The following is a 24566-nucleotide window of genomic DNA, read 5'->3' on the forward strand; positions in this document are numbered from 1 at the left end:
AGAAATTGAATTCACATATAAGTTTCGTAGATGTCGGGAAAGAAATGTTGCAACAGCACCCCCTTGAAAAGTGGAATTATATTACATCAATGGGACCACGTCCAACGTAAAGTTTATCATACAGCCATGAAAATTGATAAACACATTCATCATCAGGAGACAAACAAAAAATATTATTATGGCCATGCCCCAAAACCAACCCTTCGTCGGCCATATTGGATTGAAATTTCCAAAATGCTGAGTCAGCGTTTTCGCTGACGTCATATTTTAATTTAACTATCTCTTCCTTGGGTGTTTGGCCAAATGAGCTCAAAATCCGTGTACAGTGTCTAGAGTGGGGCATCAAAAGTAAGGCGAATTTTTTTTATATCGGTGCCACCATTTGTGTGCCAGGAGGTCACAAAGTTTGTGAAGTTTTTTCAGAAATTTGCCTTTACAAAACTTGCTTCAGTTCGGTCATACAATCACCGATTTGGCTCAAATGTAACTCAGACATCTGTCTCGCCGGCCTACACCTATTTGTCAAAAGAAACTGAAATTTTGAACTACAGCGCCCCCTACAAAAAATTTTAATATTTTTTTATTAAAATTGCTTCAGTTCGGACATACGAACACCGATTTGGCTCAAATTTGACTCAGACATCTATCTCCCAGGCCTACACCCATTTATATGAAAAATTTGAAATTCGGTGCCATAGCGCCCCCTACAATTTTACCTTTACGAAAATTACTTCACGTTAGACATACAAACACCAATTTGGCTTAAATTTGAATCTGTTGTCAATCTCCCAGGCCTACACCCATTTATCAAAAGAAATTGCCACTTCGCTCAGGAGCGCCCCTACAAATTTACCTTCACGAAAATTGCATTAATTCAGACATACAAACACCGATTTGGCTCAAATTTGACTCAGTGGTACATCTCGCAGGCCTACACCCATTCAAAGGAAGAAATTTAATTTCAGCTGCATAGCACCCCCTACAGATTTACTTATACAAAAATTCCTTTAGTTTGGACATAAAAACAAAGATCTGCCTCAAATTTGAATCAGTTGTCAATCTCCCAGGCCTACACCCATTCATCAGAAGACATTGAAATTTGGTGCGAGAGCGCCACCTGCTGAATGATGGACATACTTCTACTGGACGTGCCCATGGCGAGGGCCTTTAGATGCCGCTTGCGGCTTTAATTTTTCTTTCTCCTGCGCTTTGAGCTCAATTTTACATGAATTTACATACAGGTTTCGTAGATGTCGGTAAAGAAATGTTGCTGCAGCGCCCCCTTGAAAAGTGGAAATGGATTACGTCAATGGGAGCACGTCCAACATAAAGTTTGTCGTAGAGCCACGAAAATCGGTACACAGATTCATCATGAGGAGACAAAAAAAAATATTATTGTGGCCACGCCCCTTAACCAACCGGAAGTCGGCCATATTTGATTGAAATTTCCAAAATGCTGAGTCAGCGTTTTCGCTGACGTCGTATTTTAACTATCTCCTCCTTGGCCGTTTGGCCAGATGAGCTCAAAATCGGTGTACAGTATCTAGAGAAGTGGGGCATGAAAAGTTAGCCGAATTTTTTGGATTGGTGTCACCATTTTTGTGTGACAACGTCGCAAACTTTGCAAAGTTTCTTTGCGAATTTACCATTACAAAAATTGCTTCAGCTCAGACATACAAACACCGATTTGGCTCAAATTACACTCAGACGTCCATCTCCCAGGCCTACACTCATTTATTAAAAGAATTTCAAATTTCGCTCTATAGCGCCCCCTACAAATGTACATTTACAAAAATGACATCAGTTTGGAGATACGAACACCGATTTGGCTCAAATTTGACTCAGACATCTGTCTCCCAGGCCTACACCTACTTGTCAAAAGAAACTGAAATTTCACACTACAGCGCCCCCTACAAGGTTTTTTTTTTTTATTAGGCCCGAGCCGAGTAAAGCCGGCGCAGGGCCTATTGAGTCTGCAGTGGGCGCATGGGGACAAAATCGCCAGTGACGCGGTCGCCTTTCGCCACTGTCGCCACTCTCACACATTTTCAAATTCACGGCACTGAGACCTTTCCGACGATGTATATGACATGTGCACAAATCGCATATTTACACCTGCTCAGAATGAATGGGAGTCAATGGGACACGCACACTCGGGGTTAGTCACGTGGGTGTAAGTGCACGACACGTGACATCTAACCCCACACACATGTGGGGGACCTCGAGAACTTTCAAAAAAGGGCAAATACGTGATTATTTTTATTTATTTATTATTTTTTTTCTTTCTCCTGCGCTTTGAGCTCAATTTTGACCCCCTGAACATTTATGAAAACTCACCAAATTTTGCACAAAATTCAGAAATGTGCAAAATTGAATTTACATGTAGGTTTCGGAGATGTCGGTAAAGAAATGTTGCTGCAGCGCCCCCTTGAAAAGTGGAAATGCATTACGTCAATGGGAGCATGTACAACATAAAGTTTGTCGTAGAACCACGAAAATCGGTACACAGATTCATCATGAGGACACAAACAAAAAATATTATTATGGCCACGCCCCAAAACCCACCCTTAGTCGGCCATATAGGATATAAATTTCCAAAATGCTGAGTCAGCGTTTTCGCTGACGTCGTATTTTAACTATCTCCTACTAAGCTGTTTGGCCAAATGAGCTCAAAATCGGTGTACAGTATCTAGAGAAGTGGGGCATCAAAAGTTAGCCGAATTTTTTGAATCGGTGTCACCGTTTTTGTGCGACGAGGTTGAAAACATTGCAAAGTGTTTTCAGGAATTTACCATCACAAAAATTGCTTCAGCTCAGACATACAAACACTGATTTGGCTGAAATTTGACTCAGACGTCTATCTCCCAGGCCTACACCCATTTATTAAAGGAAATTGAAATTTTGCACTATAGTGCCCCCTACAAATGTACATTTACAAAAATGGCATCAGTTCGGACATACGAACACCGATTTGGCTCAAATTTAACTCAGACATCTGTCTCCCAGGCCTACACCTATTTATGAAAAGAGACTGAAATTTTGCACTACAGCGCCCCTTACAAAAATTTTTAATATTTTTTTATTAAAATTGCTTCAGTTCAGACATACGAACACCAATTTGGCTCAAATTTGACTCAGACATCTATCTCCCAGGCCTACACCCATTTATATGAAAAATTTGAAATTCGGTGCCATAGCGCCCCCTACAATTTTACTTTTACAAAAAATTACTTCACGTTAGACATACAAACACCAATTTGGCTTAAATTTGAATCAGTTGTCAATCTCCCAGGCCTACACTCATTTATCAAAAGAAATTGCCACTTCGCTCAGGAGCGCCCCCTACAAATTTACCTTCACGAAAATTGCATTAATTCAGACATACAAACACCGATTTGGCTCAAATTTGACTCAGTGGTACATCTCGCAGGCCTACACCCATTCAAAGGAAGAAATTTAATTTCAGCTGCATAGCACCCCCTACAGATTTACTTATACAAAAATTCCTTTAGTTCGGACATAAAAACAAAGATCTGCCTCAAATTTGAATCAGTTGTCAATCTCCCAGGCCTACACCCATTCATCAGAAGACATTGAAATTTGGTGCTAGAGCGCCATCTGCTGAACGACGGACATACTTCTACTGGATGTGCCTGTGGCGAGGGCCTTTAGATGCCGCTTGCGGCTTTAACTAGGGACCGAGCCGAAAGGTAAGGCCCTCTCACGCAGTGAGAGGCCTTGCCTGCAAGCAAGTCCCTATTGTTTTTCGTTCGTTTTTATATTATTATTATTCACACACCACTTTGACCTGGATTTTGACCCCCTGAACATGCACGAAAACTCACCAAATTTGGCACACACGTCAGGCCTGGCGAAAAATTTGATAAAATGAAAAAATTAACCCCATAGGTGCCAAAATGGGCTCTCTAGCGCCACCTATGTGAAAAAAACGGCAACTGCCCTAGTGGCCAGTAGGAATGTCGTACAGACATGAAACCAGTGCCAAAATTTTTGTTGGATCATGCTCTACAAATCATCCACTGACACTCATGACCTATCTGCAACAGGAACTTCGCAATATGCCTTTCAAAATAAAATTTCTAAAACTAACTCCGATGACACCGTTTGTGGTATTGACTTCTAAATAGCGCCAAAAGATAGAGTGAACCCTCCTTAATACAACGATTTCACACCTTTTCCATAACTGTCTTAGTTTCTTTTTTACAAGCCTGCAAAGTTGCGATGTTTGGAACTCATTTTTCACTTTGGAGTTTTTCCCCACATGTGACATATCTACGCGTTCACGGGACTCAGCACAACTCTCACATCCAAAAATTTTTGAGATAGGATGTACGGTTATTGATTTATAACAATTTGTTTCTTTTCATACTTTTTCCACTTTAGACTGCCATTTGACCCCCTTAACATGCTCCAAAACTCACCAAATTTGCCATGTATGTCATGACTGGTGAACACTTTCATACAATATCAAAATTAACCCCTTGCATGCTAAAATGGACTCTGTAGCGCCACCTATGTACTAAAAAACACACAAAATCGGCCCTAGCGGCCAGTAGGAATGTCACAGAAACATGAAACAAATGCCAAAATGTTGGTCTGATTGAGCCCGACAAATCATACACTGACACTCATGAGCTAACTCCAACAGGAAGTTGGCAATCTGCCTTTGAAAGTTACTCTACGTTTCTGCAATTAGCACTCAGTCATTCCAGACTTTTGAATAAAAAGTTATACCTCACTCAATTCCCACAAGTCTGCAGAATCCAAAAGTGAAAGAATTTTTCAGATACGACCTACGGTTATGGAATTATGGCGATTTTTTGAAGACTATGTTTACTTTCACTTTTAACAATGACAAAGTCCCTATAAAATTCTTCTTGGTGGGCAGCTGTCTATGGCTGTCCTTAGTGTAGTGGTTCATGTAGCTGCCTATGGTGCAAGAGGACCTGGGTTCAAGTCCCAGACAATCCAAACTTTTTTTTTTTTTTTTTTTTTCTCCATCTTAAAACAGGTTTTACTGCATTGTATTTTGGATACTGGAAATTTTGCACACATTCAAAAGTACACGGAGTACATTTTTTCAAAATAAAACCCCAAATACCAATAATACAAAATTTCTATTACATAACTTCTTTTCATTTTTATGATCAAACGCTCAACTCTTTGTACAATGTTTCTTCATTCAAAAGTACTCTTTCTCACAGACACACATGCTCACACAATAGGGTTTTTCCAAAATAAAAGCCTTAAATGTGAGACATCATCACTTTTATGCTCAATTATTCATACAATTTCAATTCATTTTTCAAACTGATTCTTTCTCTCACATACAAAACAAATGCACATACACACAGTAGGGTTTCCAAAATAAAAGTGTCATTTTAAAGGTGATGGTGGTTTCAGCAGAGGGTCGCTGGTGTTCTGTACAGATGTAAGGAGGACGGACACTAAAGGGTGGGAACTGGTATGGGGACGGAGAGGTGTGAGTGGAGCTGAGGTGTGGACGGTCACGGGAGGCGGATCGCGGGGGAGGCGGAACGCCCGGTGCGAGGTCCCGCCCAATGCTGCTTGCAGCTTTAATTTTTTTATTAAAATTGCTTCAGTTCGGACATACGAACACCAATTTGGCTCAAATTTGACTCAGACGTCTATCTCTCAGGCCTACACCCATTTATCAGAAAAATTTTAAATTTGGAGCTGTAGCGCCCCCTACAATTTTACCTTTACGAAAATTACTTCACTTCAGACATACGAACACCAGTTTGGCTAAAATTTGAATCAGTTGTCAATCTCCCAGGCCTACACCCATTTATCAAAAGAAATTGCCATTTCGCTCACTAGCGCCCCCTACAAATTCACCTTCACGAAAACTGCATCACCTCGGACATATGAACACCGATTTGGCTCAAATTTGACTCAGTGGTACATCTTGCAGGCCTACACCCATTCAATTGAAGAAATTTAATTTTAGCTGCATAGCGCCCCCTACAGATTTACTTATACAAAAATGTCCTTAGTTCGGACATAAAAACAAAGATCTGCCTCAAATTTGAATCAGTTGTCAATCTCCCAGGCCGACACCCATTCATCAGAAGACACTGAAATTTGGTGCTAGAGCGCCACCTGCTCAATGATGTGCATACTTCCACTGGACGTGCCCTTGGCGAGGGCCTTTAGATGCCACTTGCGGCTTTAATTATTATTTTTTTTTAATTTATTTTTCTTCTCCTGCTCTTTGAGCTCAAATTTGACCCCCTGAACATTTACGAAAACTCACCAAATTTTGCCTAAAATTCAGAAGTGCGAGAAATTGAATTTACATATAGGTTTCGTAGATGTCGGTAAAGAAATGTTGCGGCAGCGCCCCCTTGAAAAGTGGAAATGCATTGCGCCAATGGGAGCGTGTCCAACATAAAGTTTGTCGTAGAGCCACGAAAATCGGTACACAGATTCATCATGAGGAGACAAACAAAAAATATTATTGTGGCCATGCCCCTAAACCAATCCTTAGTCGGCTATATTGGATTGAAATTTCCAAAATGCTGAGTCAGCGTTTTCGCTGACGTTGTATTTTAACTATCTCCTACTAAGCCGTTTGGCCGAATGAGCTCAAAATCGGTGTACAGTATCTACAGAAGTGGGGCATCAAAAGTTAGCCGAATTTTTTGAATCGGTGTCACCGTTTTTGTGCGACGAGGTTGACAACTTTGTGAAGATTTTTTGAAAATTTACCATCATAAAAATTGCTTCAGCTCAGACATACAAACACCGATTTGGCTAAAATTTGACTCAGATGTCTATCTCCCAGGCCTACACCCATTTATTAAAAGAAATTGAAATTTCGCACTATAGCGCCCCCTACAAATGTACATTTACAAAAATGACATCAGTTCGAACATACGAACACCGATTTGGCTCAAATTTGACTCAGACATCTGTCTCCCAGGCCTACACCTATTTGTCAAAAGAAACTGAAATTTTGCACTACAGTGCCCCCTAAAAAATTTTTAATATTTTTTTATATTAAAATATCTTCAGTTCGGACATACGAACACCGATTTGGCTCAAATTTGACTCAGACGTCTATCTCCCAGGCTTACACCCATTTCTCAGAAAAATTTTAAATTAGGTGCCATAGCACCCCCTACAATTTTACCTTTACAAAAATTACTTCACGCTAGACATACGAATACCAATTTGGCTCAAATTTGAATCAGTTGTCAATCTCCCAGGCCTACAGTCATTTATCAAAAGAAATTGCCACTTCACTCAGTAGCGCCCCCTGCAAATTTACCTTCACGAAAATTGCATCAATTCGGACATACAAACACGGATTTGGCTCAAATTTGACTTAGTGGTACATCTCGCAGGCCTACACCCATTCAATGGAAGAAATTTAATTTTAGCTGCATAGCGCCCCCTACAGATTTACTTGTACAAAACATTCTTTTGTTTGGACATACAAAAAAAGATTTGCCTCAAATTTGAATCAGTTGTCAATCTCCCAGGCCTACACCCATTCATCAGAAGACATTGAAATTTGGTGCTAGACCGCCACCTGCTGAACGATGGACATACTTCTACTGGACGTGCCCGTGGCGAGGGCCTTTAGATGCCGCTTGCGGCTTTAATTCTAGTTTCTATCCACTTGTCTTTCAATCAAACACATTTGTCAGTTTTAGCTTAAGGAAATGCACACGTTTTTTTGAACAAAGAACTAATAAATTAGCCTAACTGAGAAAATGAACAACAGATAGATGGACAATGAAAATGATTAGTTGCAGTCCTAAATGACAATAACAAGAAGATGTATGTGTATGTGTGTGTTTCACTTAGTTTTGTAAACACATGCTGCAGTGTTATATTAATTTTTATTTCAGTTTAAAAAATGCTTTTTCACACCTATTTTAAGTTATTACCTCCGCCAGGAGGTGCTGTGATCGCTTTGCTTTGTGTGTTTGCGTGTTTGTTTGTTTGCGTGTTTGTTTGTTTGCGTGTTTGCTTGTTCGCAGGATAACTCAAAAAGTCATGGACAGATTTTCATGAAATTTTCAGGAAATGTTGATACTGGCACAAGGAAACAATTATTAAATTTTGGTGGTGATCGGTGGGGGGGGGGGTCTGTCTTGGCGGAGGTCTGCACTCTCCAAGTGCTTTTCTTGTTTCTATTGTTTTTGTCAACAGCAGCCCTGGGTTTAGTTGACTTTAAATGCAAAATTGCTGATGCATCTTCTATAATCTATTTATTCTTGCTCGATCAATTAGTCAAATTTTATTTATATAGCACCAAATCATAACAAAAGTTATCTCATGACACTTTACATATAGAGCTGGTCAAAGCCAGACTCTCAAGCCAATTTACAGAACCCAACAGAATCCTCCAGGAGCAAACACTTGTGACTAGTGACAGTGGTGAGGAAAAACTTCCTTTTAACAGGCAGAAACCTCGAGTAGACCCTGACTCCTGCAGGATGGTCATCTGCCTTGACCAGTTGGGGTTAAAGAGAGAGGGTAAAGGAAGAGAGAGAGAGAGAGAGAGAGAGAGAGAGAGAGAGAGAGAGAGTGGGGGAGAAGGGGTGTAGTAGGGGGAGACACAGGGATGCACAGCAAACTGAACTTGAACTGTTAAAAAGTAGAGGAGCTAGTGCTAATATAATTACCAGTTGGTAATTAAACTGGTGCTAGAATAATTACCAATTGCACCAATTTGCACAAACACTCAACAGAGTATTGAGTGCTGGTGCAAAATATTCAGTCAGACTCAGCAGGTTACAGAAATACCCCACAAGGGCGGAAGAAGGTGTCAAATTCTTTACATAAATGTCCAATGTCAGTGTTTTCCTATAACATCTGAGTATTTTTTTTATTTATTTTACAGCTACATTGATGTGCATGTGAAATTTTACTGCTATACATGTTTAAGGCTGAGCTCATTTTATTGTCTTTATAAACTGTTGGGTAGTTTTGTCTTTAGCAATGCTTCTTATTCTATAAAACGATCATGTTTGTAGCATCACTGTCCTATGAGAAGCACATATCTTTAAAAAGTCAAGCTTTTATGAGCTCATAAAGCAGGCATGTTTCATCTTGGTGACAGTGTATTTTCATATGAATCAAATAGGGTTTTTCAGTGCTTCATTTAGCTTAAGTTAGTGGATCTGAAACTCAACTAAACTCAACCAGTAAATGAACACTTTATCCTCCAGTTCATCACATTCAATATCAACACATTTGCACATATTTGATTTCAGCTGGTTTGGAAGCAGATGAAAAACTGTCATGTGAAAAGGAACGAGAGCTGCCAGAGTGGAGTACAATGTGTAATTTTTTGCCACTGAGATGTAGTTGAGTAGTAGTTTAACACTTCATGAAAAAGGTTACTCAAATATGGTACAACATATCGATCACTGCAAAATAGCAGAACAGACTCAGACATGAGCTCTGAAAAGAATCAATAGCTGTAATAGCCTAAACATCGGTTCTAAAGTGGATATTTTCCTTGTTTCTTGAAACAACAGCCAGACACACAAGAGCTGGAAATTGTTGTGAAATAGTAAAACAATTAATTTGTGAGCCATAGACTGTGATTGCACCAGCACTGAAAATGTCCCGTGTTGATGTAAATAACAGTCCTGTCCCAGAAGGCCTCAACTGTCCTCATCACACTTCATTCTGTTAAATTCACGATACATTGACATCCACTACAGCCTCTTCACTATGTCTTAGAGTGAAAGAAGTACAATTACACAATGAAAATGTTTACATCTACAAAGTATCCTTTAAAAAAATGTGAATAACATGAGCTACCATGAAAACCTGGAATTTCTTAAGAAAAATAAGTGCATTTTAACAATATTATGTCTCAGTTTATCATTTACACATGTGCATTATAGCTTACAGATCACAGTGGCTCTACAAATATACAAAACATTTAGTAACAGGCAGAATATCGTTAAAATTGCACTTATTTTTTATAAGAAATTTCAGGTTGTTTATATTAGTTGAAGTTATTTAGGTCATAAACTTTTTCATGTAATATTTTTTTTTACACCAAAACAGAGAAAAATCTGGAGTTGTCATTATTTATAGGTCACTATGATAGTATTTTACTGGTCTGATCCACCTGAGATCATATTGTGCTTAAGACATTCCAGGTTGTAATGGTGATTCACATTTTTTGTGAAAGAGTAGTTGTAAATGTAAACATTTTCATTTAATTTTACTCTTAATTTCTTCTACAAATTCATCACACAGGTCAGATTGGACCCTTTAGTGGGCTGCTTTTGGCCTGTAGGCAGCATGTTTGACACCCCTGCATAACAGGATTGCTCATCATACTGTATAGTCTGTATTCAGAGTAAACAGGAGTGATGATATGTATATCATAGATCATCACCACACAGCTCTGTGTAGAGCTGTGTGTGCATGTGAAGGGTTAAAGCACTACAACATTACACTGTCTGACACCTGATTTAGCTGCACACAGATGCATCTGGATGTGTTATTCGGGTTATCAGCAGTAAAGCTTCGTATTGATGTCATATCTGCAGGCTGGGTGTTTGACACAGGATGATGAGCTCAGCGTGTCTGTAAATCCCACTGGCTCCTTTTAATATCACACTCTTTAGGTTTCATGATCCTCAGTCTAAATCAGGGGTGTCAAACTCAGATCCTCAAGGGCTGGTATCCTGAATGTTTTAGATGTTTCCCTCTTCCAACATCCCTGATTCAAATGATAAGCCTATCATCCAGCTCTGCAGAAGCCTGATAATGACCGTCAGGTGTGCTGGAAGAGGGAAACATCTAAAACATGCAGGATATCGGCCCTCGAGGATCTGAGTTTGACACCCCTGGTCTAAATATAGAAATGTGTGTGTGTGTGTGTGTGTGTGTGTAAGCCTTTAAACCCAAGAAGAGATTTAAAAATAATAATAAAAAGTGAACAAATGTGAGTATGAATCATCATCATATACATGCTCAAATGGCCATTTCGACTGGACTGCCACATCTATAACATTTGGTAATCCAAATGAAGTCTTCTTGACATTTGACCTTTCCTAACTGATTTACAGCTATTGTCATTTGTCAAACTACACAGGCTCTATTGATGAATCAATGTAGCTGAACATTACATTGTTTCCATGTTCACTATGGAGTCTCTGAACGTCCAAATGGGTCATTACAGATGACAATGAAAATAGGTAAGTATAGGTAAGTACATGCTTTTGGTCTCTGGTGGTTGTTTAGGTCTGTCAGGGTTAAAACCTTTGATTGTGTATAGCTGAACACTTAACAGTATACTTTTTAAGGCAAAATGCATGCATTTGAGAATTTAGGTAACAAAACGTGAATGCAGAGGGACGCAGAAACATAAAATGTGAAGTTTTTGGATACACCTAATAGCTAAAGGTTTAAGAAAGTGCTCTTCAACCTTGGGGTCGAAACCCCATGTGGGGTCGCCTGAAATTTCAAGTAATTGGGAAAAAATAAAAAATAACTGATAAAAAATATCTTTTAATGATTCAATATATATTTCATGATAATTAAAACACCACACACATTTCCTGATAAAAATCAAGTTAAAAAAAAATGCTGGATATAATATCAGAGAGGTAGGGAAATAACAGTAGCCGGTATAATGATAAACCGCAGTAAAATTTCCAACAGTTAGTATTACCGTTTAGATTCTAATTATTATGATAACCGTGTTCGATTACCTCACCTAGAAAACTCATGGTACTGTTCATTTCCTGAAGAAGCAGCAGCACTCCAGGCGTGTGCGCAGTTTGTAATGTTTGGCCTCTGGAAACATGGTGGAAGGCACCTTCACGGACAGAGCTCCAGAGATTTGGGGATAGGGGCTCCTACACGGACCCAGTCTGTCGGAGCGAACGCACGGACCCAGTCCGTCCGACTGCGAGTCGGTCCGAACAAGCACGCACATGGACTCGGTCCATCCTAGCAAGCGAGCGCACAGACCCGATCCTCGCTAGTGTTAACCCCTTCCCGGCCCTAACACTGAAACCGTCTGAATATAGATACTCAGGACAAACTCATGTCAGTTCAAATGAGCCCAAATGAGTGAGCTTCAACTGTACAAAGACACATGATATGTGTAAAAACCAAAGGAGAGGAGGCTTCATGAACTGAAGGACATTCAACAGTAAATCCAGTGACTGACCACCAGAGGAACTGGACCATATGACACTGTTGTGGTTTGTCTGTCACTGACCTGGAGTGAACCACTGACCAGTCTGGGTCAGATCAGCCCAACATGTTTAAAATCCTCATTCTTTCAGAATATTTACATTTGCTCATTAAATAGTTCAGGAAAATATGATTGTGTTTCACTTTCTGTTTATGTGTACAATAGTGTATATGTGTGACACTGTGAATGATTTGATCTGGAAAATGTTCAAACAAATTCCACTATGACCTGTCCAACTACTTTTTCCCCACACTCAAAAACACCACAGGAATCAATAGGAGAATTGATAAGGAATTGGATTGATAAGCAAAACTGATAATGGCATTGATATTGATCAAATCCTATCAGTTCCCACCCCTGGTGCAGATATCTCTTGTGTCCATAAGGTGCCAACTTTAATGCACATTTGTATGTTTGTTGTTTACATGTTATTACTTGAATGTTTCTGCAACAGAAAGTACATTGTGCATGTTACTTGATTAGTTTTTTTCAAAATACAACTTGGTTGTATTATTTCAGTGTGTGTATTAGTACTTTTCGAACATTTTGATCACATTTCAACAATACCGTGATAATAATGATAACTGTGATAATTTTGGCCACAATAACCGTGATATGAAATTTTCATATCATTACATCCCTACTGAGAGGACATATCTTGATTGACCCAATCATGTAACCGTGTGCATTACTACACTTCAACCGGTAGTCAGAAAATTGGACCGAACAAAGAATGGAAAGATTTCTTCGCTCACCTGGCCCTGCTAAGACAAGACGAAGCAGACACCAATAGGGGGGGCTTAATATCAAATACCACATTAGCTCTGATTTTCTGATGCAACAAGATGTTCTAAGCACTCCTGTGTAACTTTTTTGAAATTTTCGTCCAAACCCCCCCACCCCGAAAATTACTTTTTTAACTCTGAAAATCACACCTTTCACAGCTTCTCCACTCTTTTGTCTAGTGCAATGTATAAATATGTTCATGATGGGCCATTCAATGATCTTGTAAGCGCCATATTGTATTGTAAGAGTACTTTGTACTATGAAAAGTCTAATGTCAAGGTCATGTTGTAGGTTAAAGGTCACCGAAATGCCTAGTTTTTTTGTAAAATTCATACATTTCCACATTTGATCAAATATGTCCTCAGTTCTCTTCCCTCTGGTTTCCTGGTTGGATCCACCAAGGCCTTTGGCCCTTTCAAAGCCACATTAAAGACAAAATACTGCAACATGTACATTCCATTTGAATTTGCCACCATTAGTGTGGTGGGAAACACTAGCTCACATTTTGGCGGGAATTACTAACAGTTCATTCATTCATTTTCTGAACCCGTCCTGAACTAGGTCGCTTGGAGCCTATCCCAGCTACTTATGCACGAAGGCGGGGTACACCCTGGACATTTCGCCAGTTCATCGCAGAGCTGACATATAGAGACAGACAACCACTCTCACATATGGGGGATTTAGATTAACCAATTAACCTATCAGTGCATGTGTTTGAATGGTGGGAGAAGCCAGAGTGCCTGGAGAGAACCCACACAGACACGGGGAGAACATGCAAACTCCACACAGTAAGGTCCCACCCCCATCGACTGGTGTTGGAATTGAACCCAGGACCTTCTTGCTGTGAGGCACCAGTGCTATCCACTGCACCACTGTGTTGCCCATCACTAACGCTACATTACAACCCATTGTCATGGAGCAACAAGTATTGCAACGGGACATTTATTCATTCATTTTCTGAACCTGCTTTATCCTCACTAGGGTCACGGGGGTCGCTTGGAGCCTATCCCAGCTATTTATGGGTGAAGGCAGGGTTCACCCTGGACATGTGACCAGTTCATCTCAGGGCTGAACATATAGAGACAAACAATCACTCTCACATTCACAGCTATGGGCAATTTAGATTAACTCATTAACATATCAGTGCATGTGTTTGGATGGTGGGAGGAGCCAGAGCACCTGCAGAGAACCCACGCAGACACGGGGAGAACATGCAAACTCCACACAGAAAGGTCCCACCCCTATCGACTGGTGTTGGAATTGAACCCAGGACTGTGTCGCCCACAACAGGGCATATACATGTAAATGTCAAAGTCCTGTGAAACTACTGTTTGTTCTTTTTGACATGTCTATACGGATAATACATTGAGTAAATAGTTCTGTTGAGTGTGTCTTATTGAATGGAAGTTGTTTGTGGTCAATAGATGCGTTATGAGGAGAGAACCTGAGCCCAACATTTGGAGGAACCCACACTAACAGCTTAATTCCATGAAATATGCATTTTTGACCATTTGGGTGACCTTTGACCTATAATTTGACCTTGACACCACACCTTTTGTAGTGCAAAGCACTCTGAAGACATGACATGTCTCACAAAAAAACATTTAAGGGCCCAGCATGAGCATATTGCTACATTGTACTTTATCAAAAGTGAAGAGGGTTTGAAAGTGACCAAAAAACCCACGTTTTCAGGGTTGAAAAAGTAATTTTCAGGGTGGTGGTGATGATGGTGGTGGGGTTTTGGATGAAAATTAAAAAAAAAAAAAAATTACACAGGAGTGCTTAGAACATCTTGTTGCATCAGAAAATCAGGGCTAAAGTTGAATCTGAAAATTTTCCTGAAATAACCCCCCCCCCCCCCTCCACACACACACACACACACACACACCAAAAAATATGACAAAAGTTTCCTTCGGTATGGATTTACCATCATCATTGAAAGCAACAAGAAAAAGCCGAAATGTCTGCTATGTGCTAGCATGCTGTCTGCTGAGAGTATGAAACCCAACAAGCTAAAAAGACATTTTGAGATAGCACACAGAGAACATGTCGGCAAACCAAGACCTTTCATAATTCATAGAGTTATTGTTTGTTCAGTATTAATTTGTAGCCTTGTAAATACAAGCTCAACTGACTGTACATATCCTGACCAAGAAAAATAGAATTCTCACTTTGTGCAGTTATCTTAACCTGGCTTTTCTGCCTCTGTCCATAATAATATACATTATATAGTCAAAATGTCATCTCAAATTAACATTTGTTTGCAACATAGTATAGCAAACTATTACATGATCAAAAACTGATTAATTTTAGCAAAAAAAAAAGTCTCCGTGTTGAAAGTCTGGGGTTGCCAGAAATTGGTGATGTTAAAATGGGGTCACGACCCAAAAAAGGTTGGGAACCACTGGTTTAAGATGTGACCTTAGGTGCAACCTGGAAGGGAAGTTGGAGTTTGAGACCAACTAAACACCCCTCATCCTCTCCTATGTTGGCCAAAAAAAAAACAAAACACCAAAAACATCCTTAGTTCCTTTGTTTCGTCCACCCTGGGCTTTTTTAACAGGACAATAACTCCAAACCTAGTAGATGCTAATGCACTTTACCACTCAAAAACACATGAAGGAAATCTGTTCTCAGCTACACTGCAAAGAATGCCAGTGTTAATTTAACAACCACAGTGTTGACATTAACACTTGCAAAATGTCTAATGTGTCCAAACTGTACAGTGTCAAGGTAACACTTTTGAAAATGTTAAAAGATTAACACCCAGTTTTAGTTGGTTAAACACTCTTCATTGTTAAAAAGTAACACCACTACACTACTGTTGATGTTGAGATACAGTATCAAAAATAACACTCTACTCCCATGCCTTAAGTCTTCAAAGCTTTGCCTTTTATTTTCTTTCTCTCCTTGAAGGAGTCAAGCAAAGATAGCCTGTAGCCCTGTTCTTTGATCTTTAGAAATTCTCAATCCTTCCCTTCTGTCACGGTACCTTATTTTAAATTTCCCGGAGCAGTCAGGCTCCACAGGTGTGTTTAATCTCTTCCATCAATGTAGTTGAAGGCGTAATCAGCCAGACCACCTGTTCTTTAAGTGGCCATTTTGAAACATCATAAGTCAATGTGGCCTTGCTTATTCTGGTGTGAGTGTAGAACTGTTACGTGAGGGCATGGCTTGATCTACCCCAATCAGGGTTAAATTTACATCAATGTTAAAAACACTCTGATTTGACAACATTTACTTGTCAAAGGTAACACAAGCTGTTGTAGCCAGTTTAGATTTGTGCTGCATGTGTGTGTTTGTATGTGTGAAAGTGGGCGTGTATTTGTGGTGAGGCACTTGGCTGCTAGCGTCACCTGCACACCTGTGGGCATAGGTAGCAATCAGCCTGGCAGAGGTTATATGAGGGAGACACAAGTGATCAAAGGAGGGAATTTGAGACATTGGAAGCCACACAGTTTTTTTAACCGTGCCTGTGTGTGTGACCGTCTGAATGGGTGTTGTTAGTATTTTTTGTCTTTTTGTATATGTGCTCATTTTAAGTCATTCAGCCCTTTTGTAGGTGTTTTTTAAGATTTGCAAGTAAATAAAATATTAAACGCACATCCATGGCAGACCTTATTTTTACATACCATCATGAGTTGGAAACGTCTCCAAAATCCCCCAAGTGGCATTTTTTGTAGTTAGATTGCCACCATACAGGCAATGTTATTTTATAGCAATGTGTTGTCAATACAACACCAACACTCTCTATTTAACACTGTCACTGAGATTTTAACATTCCCATATTTGCTGTGTACTGAAGAAACACGGCAGATACAAAAAGCTAACTTAAAGGAGAGAAAAACTCAAATATTCTTATTTTTGTGCGATAAGCCACCAATGAAAATATACTAGTGAACATTATGTTCTGTCTCTACAGTTAGATCCTGTTAAATCCTCCTAAATCTCACACACTAGACCTCTAAGCCCATAACAGCCTCAGTAAGGATCATAATTTCCCTGAGACTTAATGCCATATCATGCTTTCAGAAATAGAGTTGTTTGTGTGTTATTAGTTTTCACTTAACATTCATTTTCATCTATGGTGTTACTTAAGCTGTCCCTATAGTAATTGATGAATAGACAGAGACACTTGCATGTTCTTTTTTCTTTGTCTGTATTGTGTTCTCTCTTTATGTACCATCTAGGTATTGTAACTTATATGTAATGACTTCACATATTTTTATTACTATTTTGACAGGTACCAATCAACAACAAGTGATATTTCACCTTTAGAGATTGAGTGCTAATGTTGTAGTTTTGTCAGATGTCTGAGGAAGAGTATTGTGGTTGAAACATTCTATCTGTAATTGGAGGTAGACCAATATTGCAGCCGGGCGATATATCAGGCTGATATATTGATTTTTTTCAACCTTGGCCATCGGCCTTAAAAATTTTTTTAAAGCAGATATTTCATCAGTAGTAAAAATGTTATAAGATATTAGATCAGGCAAGTGTGTGAGCAGCACTTGAAGTTCAATAAATGTTGAAAGAGTACTATGTGTATACATATTAATAATTTCATTTATATTGCTGCATAAAAAATCTTAATTATCTGAGTGTTTCAACTGTATTTTACAGTCAATGTGCTTTAACAAAGAAAAAAAAACAAACAAAAAAAACTGGCCTTAAATATCGGCCTTAAAAATCAGCTGTTGATGTCAGCCATCAGCTGACCAAATTTTAAAAATCACCGATATGGGCATTGGCCCATATTGTTCAACCTCTATCCATAATAACTATATTATTAAGGATCCACCAGTAGAGACAGAAACCTAGTATATAGTAACTATTCTAGATGACAAGCTGACCTTTGAGGCACTGTTGTGGATAGGGCTGGGTAAAAAAATCGATTTAATCGATCTTAGATCGATTTCGTTTTAATTTTGCGTAATTGATTAATAGTGGATGAGATCGATTTTTCAGAGCAGGACCGGGAGTACACGGAAGTGTGGCCAACTCCGTTTTGCCAACCCCTCATTGAAAACTCCTCCGCTGGAGGTCCCCCTGGCCTCAAACTCAAACCCACAGTGTGAAGGAACTGGCCGCCTGGAGGTTCTCCGAGGCACGGAAGCCGGTCGTTCTTAGAATAATAACTTGGATTTATACTATCACCTATGGCTGAGTACGAAGTTAGAGGAATAGTAAAGGACAATGTCCGACCGCTATGCTGCTACCCCCCCCATAACGGAGTGCGCGCACCCCCCCCCGCTCCGACCAACAATCACAGAGCGCACCCCTCCACACACACACGGCAATGTTTCTGTCCCGTTCATTATTTAAGAGCAGATTCAGCTACTTCCTGCTGAAATGTCGTATTTATTTCCTTTCTAATATCAATATTGATACCAGTATTGATGTGTTACATGACTGCGGTAGTCAAACAATCAGGTTACAACTCAAAATTGTACTTTGATATCACTAAATTAATCTGAATCAATCAATTAATACTGAATCGAATCGATAATGGATTGAATCAAATCGAATCGTGATTAATCGATTCAGAACCTTACGAATCGAAATCGAATCGATTATGGAAATTGGCCATGGTACCCAGCCCTAGTCATGGACCAAGCAGTCAAAGCAAGGTATCATATAGGGTTAATATACTGGCATATAGGTTTTTCAAAGGCAGTAATGCAAAAAAAAAAAAAAAAAAATTTACATTCATATCAACTAAAAAGTTTTTATATATTATTCCCACTGTATTTATTGAGTTCCTTGGGTTAGAAAAAAATGGTTTAGACATTCAGATCATGCATTTATGCTGTCTGAAAGCTGAGATACTGAGAATTGTACTTCGATGGCAGATATCTTGAAAATCAAAATGCCTGCCACCAGAGGTGTCGAATTACGTGTGTCCTGCTTTTATACAGGCTTTTATATGAAAGGAATGATTTTTACCTGATCTACTGTACTAAATACATCAGAAAATGTGTGTATACAATGATAGATTTACAGATGGATCTAGCTGGATTACAGAATCTATGTAGCACATTGTACAAGCTTTACAAACCTAGTATTTCCTACTTACGTACTTGTGCTTGGTATAATATCAACCCCAGTGTATATTATGTTGTGTTGAGATGGTACAAATCACAAGCGGAAAATGTGATAATGGCACTTAATCGGTGTTACTTTGAGTGAATCAATAATAATAATTGTGTTTCAGGCTGCTTTTAGTTATGATTTTATGGTATCATATTAAACATTTGGGTAATGGGGATGGATAATGTTAAAAAGACTGTTTAGTTCTGAAAAATTCATGGCTGTAGGGCATATAACTACTCTGTTGACCATCTTGATATTTATAAATTTACATTAAAAAAATTGTAATATTTCCTGAGTATAGAGGGATGGGATTTGAGAAGGAAAAGTTTTCCATGTAGTAAAACTGGTTCCCTGTCTGAGAACAGACTCCTGTTACTTCCAGATACATGCCAAAAGAGCACAAAAAAACAAAGGTCCTGGCCTCAGTTTGTCATAGATTTTAGAGACTTTTATACAGAAAAGCAATGGTGGAATGTAAATAAGTACTTCTACTAATGCAACTTTGCAGTGCCTGTATTTTAAGTAGCTTTATACTTCTACTCTTGACCATTTCAGAGGCATTTATCCCTATGTATTCAGTAACAGGCAGAATATTGTTAAAATTGCACTTACTCCTCTTAAGACATTCCAGGCTGTTCATATTTGTTCAGGCTTGTAGAAGCCAATAACGCAACAACAATCGATAACGTAATAATGGCCCATAACGTAATAAGTTTGCCATTTTAAAAATGTAAAAGGCCAATAATGTAATAACTGGCCAATAACGTAATAATATATTATGTTATTGGTCAAAAGTTATTACATTATCGGTTCAGGACTTTTATTATGTTATTGGCCAGTTATTACATTATTGGCCTATTACATTTTAAAAATGGCAAATTTATTAAGTTATTCGCTTCTACAAGGCTATTCACATTTTTTGCGAAAGGACAGTTTGTAAATGTCAACATTTTACAGAATTTTACTTTTTACACTAAAACAAGAGTAAAATCTGGAGTCATCATTATTTAGGCTATAGGTTATTATAATAGTATCTAACTGGTCTGATCCATTCATCCATCCATCCATCCATCCATTTTCATCCGGGGCCGGGTCGTGGGGGCAACAGTCTAAGCAGGGATGGTCTGATCCACTTTAGATCATATTGGTCTGTATGGGGAATATGAATGGCCTTAAACACAGTTTTCAACGCCCCTGATTGTTACTATCGTTAGTGTAATTTTTTTTTACAATTTTCAAACGTTCATCCCACTGGCCGGACTGGACCCTTTGGCGGGCTGGTTTTGGCCCATGGGCCTTATATTTGACACCTGCGTGTTAGATAGCAGGAATTTTGATACATTGATATGTGTCATAATGGCAGTCCAGGAGGAAGACTGACCCCGTGTGAAGTGATGGATGACAAGGCATAAACATGCAGCCTAAATAATTGAGCAGCCTGGTCAGCTCTTTCATTAGCCCACTTATGATGAGGGTAGCCCATCAAATATGTAGAACGAGTCTGGGATGCTTCCTCTGTGTCCGGAGAGCTGATCAGACGTTTAATCTGGAGGATGTTAAGTACAGTTAAATCAGAGATGGAGCCGGAGGAAGGAAGGGGCTGGAAAAGGAGCTTTGGAAAGACAGACAAAAGGCCAAAAGCTGCTCCCTGTGTGAAAGCAGGGCACTGAGACTGGCTGTGGTCCTACGTCAGTATGGGAGACACGTCAAGTCCACGACACAGCACACACACGACCCCACACCTCAGATCAGCCGCAAACCTCCTATTTAACTCTCATTATTTCAATACGAGGCTGGAAAAGAGCCGAAATAATTCAGTAAAAAGCCCTGGAGGCGGATTGTTTCCAGAACATTCTCACATTGACAAGAAGCAAACGGTGCTCCGATCGCATCATCTCACACCATAATGGGACACGAATAGACAAAAACGGCAATCCAAATGATATATTTGAGCTAATAGTTAGAGATGTGACAATACAGGGACACTGACAGAATCAAAGACTCGTTTCGTGTGAAAGCCACGCGACGAAATCCCCCCATAAAGCCGATCTATGAGTAGATTTACTTACAGTGAAGGCGCCGATCAATGCCGTGGGTCCAAACGCCAGATGTCACGGCCCCGATCCGGACGTGATATAAGGCAATTATGTAAAAAAAAAAAAAATCCGAAAGCTGGGACGGGGACGTGTTGAATGACTCCGCGGGTCTTGGTATGGATGCAGGCGGGATGGAGCCACGCAGCAAATAAAAAGGAGGCAGAGCGGAGATGGGGGGGGGAGGGGGAGGGGGAGGGGGACCGGTGACTGAGCTCCAAAAAACAAAAAACAAAACAAAAGGAAAAAAAAAAACAAACAGCAGGCTTAAGCTCACACTACAGCCCATTCTTTGTCCTAATCAATGAGGGGAGAGGGTTTTACAGTCTTAAGTTGGAACGGGGTTTGGAATGAGGAGTCATTTCGTCACACAAGGCTGACTATGTTTGGATCTGTATTTGTTCTGTAAAGTCAGGCCTAGTCTTTGTGATTCTTACAGTATGATCTTAGTGCAAAATACAGCATCAGGAAGGCTTTTGAAGATTTAAAAAACGGGGAAAGGTTAAAGAAAATATTAACATAGATAAACATAGGGTTGCATAACTGAGATTTAATCATGACATTTTTCAGAGTTGTTAAAATGTTACCAACACTTAATTTTCAGATGAAGACTCCTCTAGCCCTCGTATTATGTTTAAAAAAAAAATTACATTGATTATGTTGCGGGTCATTTTGACCCGTACTGTGTAAATCCACTCAAAACAGTCAAAAAAACTGGTTAAACCAATAACAACTTTATTTTATATTATATAAACATTTAGAAACAAGACATACAATACATTTTTAAATTCCAAGACTAAATTTAAGAACTATTTTGTTAAACTTTTCATCTTCACGAACAAATTTTTTTTCATTTAACTTGTCCATTTTTTCAGACTTTCAATGCTCAACATTTCAGTGTTCTCCACATGATGGGCAGAATGTAACTGTGTGCTTTCTGCAGATGTAATTCTTGCATTTCACACAAGAGGTAGTTGTTTTACTGTCCTCTCGGGAGGAACATACCTGGCATCTTTTTTGCTTCTTTACACCTGTATCCACTGGATCCATTGCAGATTGGTTGGATGATCTGAGCTTGACCTTTTCAATGATAGCTGCAGCTGCTGGGGATTGAGCTGGCCTGGCTCGCCTCTGGATCTTGGGAGTCACAAGTGCTTTGCCGAGTTCTTCCAAGAAAAGTCGACGTCGGTACAATTTGCTGGCATTCCATTGCTGGTTGATTTCAGTCCACAGGACATAGGCATTGTAAGCAGACACGTCCACGATGTTGTAGAAAATCACCAAGGGCCAACGGGCAGTCTTGCGCTGACAGCTGTATGTTGCTGTGACTTTGTCCAGATTGTCTACTCCTCCTTTGGTGGAGTTGTAGTCCAGGATCATTTGTGGCTTCATGTCTTTTCTTGTGCTCAAAGATGCATCTTTGTGCATTGCGCTCATTACAAGAACATTTTTGTTTCTCTTTGGGCAGTATGAAACAACTGTTGCTGTCTCAGTGAAAAAAAATATTGAGGAATGCAAAGGTCTGCCCTGCGTCTTCAGAATTTCGCTGGGACGTTCTGGCTTATTTCTTCTGACTGTTCCCAACATAGTCAGCTTTCTCTTCTGCAGTTCATCTCCAAGGCGGTAGGATGTAAAGAAGTTGTCACATGTAATGTTATGACCTTGCAGCCCTTCACTCATTTCCAGCACCACACGCATCCCCTGATTCTTCTCAGATGCTCCTCCAGGAAGCTTCCCAGTGTACACTTGCATATTCCATGCATAGCTAGATTTTGCATCACAGGCTACCCATATTTTGATGCCATACTTGGCAGGCTTGTTGGGCATGTACTGTCGGAAAGGACAGCACCCCCTGAATGGAACAAGGCGCTCATCTACAGTAACATGGGGACCAGGATTGTACAACAAAGGTAAAATTTCGACCCATTTATCCCATACATCTCTGATTGCAGTAAGTTTATCTCTTTCACGTCGACCAGCTCTGGTGTCACGGTTGTCAAATCGGATCACACGAGATATCATGTGAAATGTCTCCAGAGACATTGTTGCTCTAAATATTGGCCTTCCATTCTCTTCATTCCATAAACTTGCAGTTGCTTCTCCCTTTGACCTGTACACTCCAGCTAATACCAGAATTCCGATGTAAGCATGCAAGTCAGTCTGATCCAGTGGCTTCCATTTTTCTTGATATACACGCCTCCCCTCCAAGTTTGTCATGTCCAGTATAATCCTTTCTATTGGTGGGGATATGAAGAGCTGAAATGCTGACTGAATATCATCAACTCGTGTAACAGCAAATCTTGTAGGACCTGGAGTCATTTTGATGATATTGGAAGATGACAGTCTGCCTTGGCTTTGTTGTGGTGATGTTGACCATTTTATATTACCATCTTTAGATGTCCATGTCCCCTCTGTGGATGATGGTTGCTGCATTTCTTGGTTTTCATCTGATGGAGAGACAACAGCAGACTCGTCCTCTGAATCATCCTCATCATAGGAAAATCGACAATCTGGATCATCAGTAGCATTGTCCTCAGTCTCTGAAAGGTCCTCAGTCTCTGAAAGGTCCTCTGTCTCTGAAATCTCTTCCTCTGCATCACTGTCCCAGTTCAAAATCTGTGATAAAGCCTCTTCAACAGTAAACCTTCTGGAGCTCATTTTTGGTGTGTTTGTCAAAGAGATGACATGAGAAAAGTGACAAGGACAAGGGAGAGAAAGTTCCTACTCTACATACACCTTGGTCTCTGGGTCTGAATGGCTCTTCAAACGGAATCAAAATACAAATAATTGGGCAATCAAAATAAAGTAAATCAAAGAGACGTGTTTATTTTAGATCTGAGCAGCTACTTACCCACATTAAAGTGTCTGGGTCAAAATGACCCATAACATCATCTTTGTATACAAACTCTGCACAGACACTACACTACACATCAAAGTGTCCAGATTTCACACACAAGTTCATGACCTTAGATGAGGAAAAGTCACAAAGTTTCATGAAGAAAAAGAAAGGATAACCAGTAGTTTGGTCAACCCAAAAACTGAAATGGGTCAAACTGACCCTCAACATATTACGAGGGCTAGTCTCTTGAAAAGTTCCAGCCATATCCTGACAAGAGCAAGACCTACAGTCTAGGACATTGGTCGGCAATATTTACTATCTAAAGAGCTATTTTTGGATGGAAATTTTACATCTACTGTATATTATTAAAGCCAAGCCTCTGTGTGCGTGTGTCCAGGGATTCACACAAAATCCTGAAAGAGCTGAATGCTGCAGTTTGGCAAACTTATACATTTTTGGGCAAAGAAAGAAACTAACGAAAACAGCAAATGGATAGAACCAATATTTTGGGAGATATTAGTACTTT

The 24566-nt window shown here is 39.6% G+C and overlaps 2 protein-coding genes across 2 annotated transcripts in view; both read right to left on the minus strand.

Moving 5' to 3' along the window:
* Nucleotides 1–21384, minus strand: part of csdc2a (cold shock domain containing C2, RNA binding a) — a 38911-nt gene extending 17527 nt beyond the window's left edge. Inside the window, exon 1 of the mRNA XM_030122063.1 lies at nt 21178–21384. The gene's annotated coding sequence lies outside the window, so the exon portion shown is untranslated. The remainder of the gene's footprint in view (nt 1–21177) is intronic.
* A 633-nt stretch (nt 21385–22017) lies between these two features.
* Nucleotides 22018–23859, minus strand: LOC115439434 (piggyBac transposable element-derived protein 4-like). Its single transcript, XM_030163270.1, has one exon. It carries the CDS (start codon nt 23857–23859, stop codon nt 22096–22098), a length of 1764 nt encoding a protein of 587 aa, XP_030019130.1. The 3' UTR covers nt 22018–22095.
* Between the last annotated feature and the right edge of the window lie 707 nt (nt 23860–24566).

Source organism: Sphaeramia orbicularis, chromosome 19, assembly GCF_902148855.1.
Source record: "Sphaeramia orbicularis chromosome 19, fSphaOr1.1, whole genome shotgun sequence".
Taxonomy (NCBI): Eukaryota; Metazoa; Chordata; class Actinopteri; order Kurtiformes; family Apogonidae; genus Sphaeramia; species Sphaeramia orbicularis.